Genomic DNA, 7,332 nt, shown 5'->3' on the forward strand with positions numbered 1-7,332 from the left:
ATTCCATACAAAACAATCCCAACTTTTAGAAAAAATATTTTAAAATCTCCCTCCTGATTTGGCCCAACAAATAAGACTGACTGACATAGTATGGCCTTTTGAATCATTCTCAGAGGAATTCAGCTGGGATCGGGAGAAATGGATAAATGTTTTCTGAGAGAACAGATGACATCTGGGGCAAGAGCCCACCCTCCCAAAGAAAAAAATCATCTTAAATGTTCATTGTTCCTTTTTTTTTTTGGCCTCAAAAGTCACATTTATTCAAAGAAAAAAATGACAAGGCTGAGTGCAGTGGCTCATGCCTGTAATCCCAGCAATTTGGGAGGCTGAGGCGGGAGGATCACTTGAGGTCAGGGGTTCGAGACCATCCTGGCCAACATGGTGAAACTCCGTCTCTACTAAAAATATAAAAATTAGCCAGGTGTGGTGGCACACACCTGTAATCCCAGTTACTCAGGTGGCTGAGGCAGGAGAATCACTTGAACCCAGGAGGCAGAGGTTGCAGTGAGGCGAGATCTTACCACTGCACTCCAGCCTGGATAACAGAGCGAGATTGAGACTAGGTCTCCAAAAAAAAACTGACAAGATGTCCATCCCTCAGCTCCCTTCCCTCCACCTCCTGCTGCTCCTCAGCCCTGATTTTTTTTTTTTTTGAGATGGAGTCTCACTTTGTCACCCAGGCTGGAGTGCAGTGGTAAGATCTCGCCTCACTGCGAGCTTCATCTCCCAGGTTCACGTCATTCTCCTGCCTCAGCCTCCTGAGTAGCTGGGACTACAGGCACCCGCCACCACGCCTGGCTAATTTTTTTGTATTTTTAGTAGAGACAGGCTTTCATTGTGTTAGCCAGGATGGTCTCGATCTCCTAACCTCGTGATCCGCCCACCTCGGCCTCCCAACGTGCTGGGATTACAGGCGTGAGCCACTGCGCCCAGCCTCAGTCCCAAAATTGACACCTGGCTGGGGCCAGGTGGCAGATCAGCTCCCCTCAGATGTGGTCAACAGCACTGAGCCATCTCCTCAGTGGGGGTGATGTACAATGTCTTGATGTCTAGATTAGTCCCCCTGTCTTCTGGTGTTACTGTGTTAGGAGCCACACCCTATGGTCAAAACATCCACCATGACTGACTCTCATTTTGAATATCATTTTCCCTGTTGGTGGGAAAGTCATAGCTGATGATTAAAGAAACCTGGCACATTCTCTGGCCAGGAGACCAGTGGTAATCAATGCTCTGCTAGGGCCAGAATGGAACTCCTCATGATCATATCTTGTTCCTTTTGGTTCATATCTCCATGCATGGCAGAAACAGTTAAGTCTCTGGCAAGCATCTTCTCAGTGAGCCAATCAGCCTTCCTTGGGGTATTGGTGAAGATGACTGCCTGGATGATGATCAGGGTTCCATACAAGTCACACAGTGGTCCCAGCTTCGACTCCTCTTGTTTTATGCTGATGTAAAATTGGCAGATACCCTCCAGGTGAACTCTTCCTTCTTTTTTTTTTTTTTTTTTTTGAGACAGAGTCTCGCTCTGTCGCCCAGGCTGAAGTGCAGTGGCCCTATCTCGGCTCACTGCAAGCTCCGCCTCCTGGGTTCATGCCATTCTCCTGCCTCAGCCTCCCGAGTAGCTGGGACTACAGGCACCTGCCACCACAACTGACTAATTTTTTTGTATTTTTAGTAGAGATGGGGTTTCACCGTGTTAGCCAGGATGGTCTCGATCTCCTAACCTCGTGATCCGCCCGCCTCGGCCTCCTAAAGTGCTGGGGTTACAGGCATGAGCTACCACGCCCGGGCAAACTCTTCCTTATTGACAAGGATTCTGGCAGTGTCCCTCATGAACTTCTTGGTCACCTCAAGTGCATCAAAAGGCATTATAGCTGATAGCAAAACCATCTGAGTGTTGCTGTTGAGCTTTATTTATTAATTATTGTTACTTTTAGAGACAGATCTCACTCTGTCACACAGACTGGAATGCAGTGGTGTGATCATAGCTCATTGCAGCCTCCAACTCCTGGGTTCAAGTGATCTTTGTGCCTCAGCTTCCCAAGTAGCTGAGACTACAGGTGCATGCCTCTACGCCCAGATAATGTTTAAATTTTTTTTGTAGAAACTGTGGTCTCATTCTGTTGCCCAGGCTATTCTCCAACTCCTGAGCTTAAGTGATTTTCCCTCCTTTGCCTCCCAAAGTGCTGGGATTACAGGTGTGAGCCACTGTGACTGGCTGAGGTTTTGGAATATGGCATAGATCTGGTTCTTGAATCTTTGGCTTAACATTTCATCAGCTTCATCCAATGCAAGCCTCTTGCTGTATTTGGGAGACAGTGTCTCCAGTGAAACATATCAAATACGTGGCCAGGAGTACTACGATGATATGGGGAGCTTCCATCTGCAGCTTCTGCTTCTACTTCAACATGCATGTGCGTGCCCCCAGTGCAGGTGTGACAGGAGGCACACACATAATCTAATGCCATGGCCGTTTTCTGCATCTACTGAACCAATTCTCAAGTGGGTTCCAGGACCAAGGCCTGGGTAGCCTTAAGATTCAATTCAATCTGCTGTAGAATGGATATGGCAAATGTGGCCATATTCCCAGCCCCAGATTGGGCTTGAGCAATCAACCACAACATAACCTTTGATAGGAGGAAGACTAATGCCGCTGGAAGTCAGAGACCTTCCCAAAACCATAGGCATAGAAGCCATGAAGGAGGGGCTCCAAGAGGTCCATGTCGTCAAAGCTGTTGACAATCTCATTCCAGATGCTCTGGGTGATGCCTTCAGGCTCCATGCCCTCAGGATCATTGTGTTTGGACTAGGAATCTTGATTCATCCACATGATCCTTAGAAACTAGCCAATCTGAACTTCCCCTTCTCCTTCTCCTTCCTCTTCTTTTTCTTTCTTTTTTGAGATGGAGTCTTGCTCTGTCACCCAGGCTGGGGTGCAGTGGCACCATCTCAGCTCACTGCAACCTCCACCTCCCAGGCTCAATCAGTTCTCCTGCCTCAGCCTCCCGAGTAGCTGGGATTACAGGCACCCGCCACCATGCCCAGCTAATTGTTGTATTTTTAGCAGAGACAGTGTTTCACCATGTTAGTCAGACTGGTCTGGAACTCCTGACCTCAATCTGCCTGCCTCGGCCTCCCAAAGTGCTGGGATTACAGGCATGAGCCACCATGCCCGGCCTCAATCTGAACTTCTAAGCATGACATTCAAGGGCTTTCATAATCTGGCACTGGCATATTTCTCCCCAGCCAGATGGCCCAGCATCCCTGTCTCACAGGGCCCAGGCTTTCTCATACCCGGCACCTCTGCGTGTTGCATGTATTGTTCCCTCTGTCCAGAGCCCCTTCCTCCATCCCTGTTCTCATCTGGGACATCTCTTCTCCAGAGAACCTCTCCTGACCTCAGGCAGGCATTCCTGTCCTCCCCTTTGCTCCTTACACACTTTGTGCTTCCTATATTCATGAAAATCAAGGCTGGACTGGGTGCGATGGGTCACACCTGCAATCCCTGCACTCTGGGAGGCCAAGGCAGGAGGATCACTTGAGTCCAGGAGTTTGAGACCAGCCTGAGCAACATACTAAGAACCCTGTCTCTACAAAAAAAGTAAATAATTAGCTGGGTATGGTGCCATGAGCCTATAGTCCCAGCTACTCAGGAGACTGAGATGGGAGGATCACTTGAGTTCGAGGCTGCTGTGACCTATGATTGCACTACTGCACTCCAGCCTGGGCAACAGAGTGAGACCCTGTCTCAAAACAAACAAACAAAGAAAAAATCAAGGCTGCTCATAGCCCATACCATGGCTTTGGGGAAAGTAGAAAAAGTCACCCCTTCCTCAAAATGCTTTCTTCCATCTGCGAAAAAAACTCTTCTAATAGATGTGTCAAACTATAACATCTACAACATGAAAGGTGTTGACCCTGGAGGAGTCCTGATGAAACCAGAGATGGCATCTTGGGAGAACCTCTGTGTGCCAGGACCTGTGCTAGGGGCCTGTTTATTTCACAGGTGAGGAAAGCGAGACTCAAAGGCTAAGTTCAAAGTATGTAACTGGTAGATGGCAGAGCCAGGGTTTGAACTCCAGAGCCCCAGTGGTTAATCACAAGGCAAGATCACCCCCATAGAGTCATTGTTGGCCAGGTTTGCTGCCTCCACATCTTCTCTAGACCTTAGGGTGAGCTCCTCAAGGCAGGGACCACGTTTCACTCACTGCCAAAGTTCTGGGACCATTCTGAGTAGGCACAGAGTGGGCAGCACCCAGTGTTTGTTGGTGGAAGGAGCCTCCTTGCAGGAGTCCTGGGGGTTGGGGTCCCAGGGGCTGAGGCCTGTTCACCTGGTTGTGGCTGAAGCTGGAGATGTTCCCACCAAAGAGTTCCAGAGCCCCTGCTCAGCTTTAGGATTTGCCCTTGCCCCTGAGTCAAACAGAGAACCCTCTCCAAGTACCTGATGATTCCATTTGCCCCTGACTCCAGATTTTTCTGAGACCAGAGTTGTGCTCTCTGCTGAGGTGGGGCAAGGTTTATAAAGGAGGGCCCGCCTGCCTGGCGGCCAGGGAGGCCAGGGGAGGCCTATTGCAGTGGTTTGGCTGTTTGTCCCTTAAACCTCGTGTTGACATTTAATCCACAATGTTGGAGGTAGGCCTAATGAGAGGTGTTTGGCTCATGGGTGTGGATTCCTCATGAAAAGATTAATGCCTTCCCTGAGGATTAAGTGTGCTTTTTCACTCTCAGTTCCAAGAGCTGGTTGTTAAAAAGACCTGGCACCTCCTGTGACCCCCTTGCTTCCCCTGTGGTCTCTGCATACTTGGGGCGCCCAGCAGAAGCAGCCTGAGACCCTCGCCAGATACAGATACCAATCCTGAACTTTCTAGTCATCAGGATTGAGTCAAATAAACCTTTTAATTTACCCAGCCTCAGTCATTTCTTTATGGCAACACATAATGAACTGGGACACTTATCAAAGCAGACTTGGCCAGGCGTGGGGGCTCATGCCTGTAATCCCAGCACTCTAGGAGGCCGAGGTGGGCAGATCACCTGAGGTCAGGAGTTCGAGACCAGCCTGGCCAACATGGCGAATCCCCCCATCTCTACTAAATATACAAAAATTAGCCGGGTGTGGTGGCAGGCACCTGTAATCCCAGCTACTCAGGAGGCTGAGGCAGGAGAATCCCTTGAACCTGGGAGGTGGAGGTTGCAGTGACCCGAGATTGCACCACTGCACTCCTGACTGGGAGACAGAGTGAGACTGTCAAAAAAAAAAAAAAAAAGTAGATTTAAAGGCATGTCTGAATTTTCCAGGCCAACTGAGGGCAAGGTGAAGGATGTTCCTGGCAGAGTTATGACCAGAGGCTAGGGCTGGGGGTGCAGATGGAGACAATGGCAAGCACCTTACTGGCTGGGGGCCAGAGGACACCTATTTTTGGATAGATCACTTTGAGTCTGGTACAATTCTTTACTGCTGCTTAATGTCAGAAACTTAACTATGCTTTTGCATGATTCTAATTATTGCCTTTTTCAGAGCTCTGCTGGTAAAAAGTGGGGTGCCATACCAACAGTCCCCTTTCAAGCCCAGCGTGTCATGCATCCTGCCAACCAATCACTGCAATGTTCGTTGTCCAAACAGGTCAACCGTTGTTTCCATGAAAAACAGGATAAAGAGTTGCTGATAGCAGTGTCTTGGTTCTTCCCTTTACATTCTTTTGGGGGAAGGTGCTGGGAGTCAGCCTAGCTTGTGGCAGGTGACCTTTTTTATTTGAATGGCACTACAGACAGCGCTTGTGAGCACAGACTCTGAAGCCACACTGTCTTGGTTCAGATCCTAGCGGCCACTTTCTGGCTGTGTGACCCTGACTTAATCTCCCCCAAGTTTCAGTTCCCTCACCTGGAAAATGGTACCCATCTCCAAAGTTAATATACATAAAGCCCTTAAACGGTGGCTGGCACACCGTAGACCATAGTAGCTATTGTTTTTATGACTTGTCCAGATATGTAGATATAGCTCTGAAGAAAGTAACAGAAAAAGTCCCGATTCTCTGCTAGTCAGTCTTAAGGGAGATTTCACCTCGAAGTGCTGGGTATCTTGCTGTGTTAAAGGAAATCGCAGAAAGGGATTGGTCTTCATCTGAGTCTGAGTTGTCTTCTTGTGAGGAAAGCAGGCCATTAGTGAAGTCAGTGATGGTCAGGGGAGGTCAAATTCTGAGTTAGGCAGCTCCTTACCTGAAAATGATCCTCCTTCCACCCAAGGAGGTGTTTTGCTCTAATCCCTCCAGTCCTTCCTCTTTGCTTACCTGCTTTGCTCCTGTTCCAAAGTTTCCCCATGAGCTCCATGAAAATAAGGCCCTATCTGCCTGGTTCACCTGTATCTCCAAATTACAGAGATGATGCTCAGTAAATGTTGCAGAATTTTGTGAAAAAGGACTATGTGGAAAGTGAGTGGGGCTGAGGTGGCCAGTCTGTGTTGGGGGCCTAGTCAGTCAAGCAGTTGAGGAGGGTTGTGGGCCTATGCCAGGTGGCGGGGGACCTTGAGTCCACGCCCCCATCCTCATGGCTCCAGCCACAGCTCCTCCTGGGAATCCGTTTCATCCTCAAATGTGGGGAATCCGGCTTCTATGACTGACATACGACTCACACATTTTAAAGATGTTTTATTAAAAAAGAGAAAAACCAACCAGACAAAAATCCCAACCCAAGAACTCTTGGTTCTGAGAGACTGGGAGCAGCTTAGGTCTGTGGGGAGGGTAGAACCTGGAAGACAGAAAAGTATAGGGAGCCTCAAGCCCTGGGAAGGAGAGCAAGAGCAGCCTTTCCCCAGGGCTCAGCCTCTCTCCGCGGGGCCTGGGCTTATCCACTTGGAAAAGACAGGTCGGGGGCGCTCAGCCCCCAGAAAAAGGCAGAGTGAGCAGTTCTGGACAGCCCTCAGGCCTCTCGTCAAAATCACCAACCAGCTGGGAAGAAGAGGGTGGCCCAGTGCTGGATCCAGCCTATCAGCGCCGTGCCCGAAGGCGGGGTTCAGCCCACGATAGGGAGAGGGGGCTCACGGAGGCGTACCCCAAAGTTCGGCGAGGGACTCAAGCCCCTTGAAAAGAAAGGGCTCTCATGGGGCAGGACATGGAGGCAGCGCCTGGCTGAACTCCTGGGAGGGCAGGGCAGGACCCAGGACCCAGGACCCATACTCCTAGAGGTCTGCGGAGCTCAGGGACCCTGAGGCCCGCGAGGCAGCACTCGGATGGGCCGAGGCGGGGGATTATCCAGGACCGGCTCGGGCCGAGCCCGCGCACCGCCCCGGCGCTTCTGCTTGCGCAGCAGGTAGTTCGAGTACTGGACCTCGGGCATGGC

General features: G+C 50.1%; 1 protein-coding gene and 1 pseudogene across 1 annotated transcript in view; both read right to left on the minus strand.

Moving 5' to 3' along the window:
* Nucleotides 1-996: 996 nt before the first annotated feature.
* Nucleotides 997-2,830, minus strand: LOC105528478 (annotated as a pseudogene).
* A 3,632-nt stretch (nucleotides 2,831-6,462) lies between these two features.
* The window catches only part of GAL3ST3 (galactose-3-O-sulfotransferase 3), a 7,245-nt gene continuing 6,375 nt past the window's right edge, over nucleotides 6,463-7,332 (minus strand). The window contains exon 4 of the mRNA XM_011965245.1: nucleotides 6,463-6,562. Coding sequence (XP_011820635.1) covers nucleotides 6,463-6,562 — 100 coding nt within the window. The remainder of the gene's footprint in view (nucleotides 6,563-7,332) is intronic.

Source organism: Mandrillus leucophaeus, unplaced genomic scaffold, assembly GCF_000951045.1.
Source record: "Mandrillus leucophaeus isolate KB7577 unplaced genomic scaffold, Mleu.le_1.0 Scaffold718, whole genome shotgun sequence".
Classification (NCBI taxonomy): Eukaryota; Metazoa; Chordata; class Mammalia; order Primates; family Cercopithecidae; genus Mandrillus; species Mandrillus leucophaeus.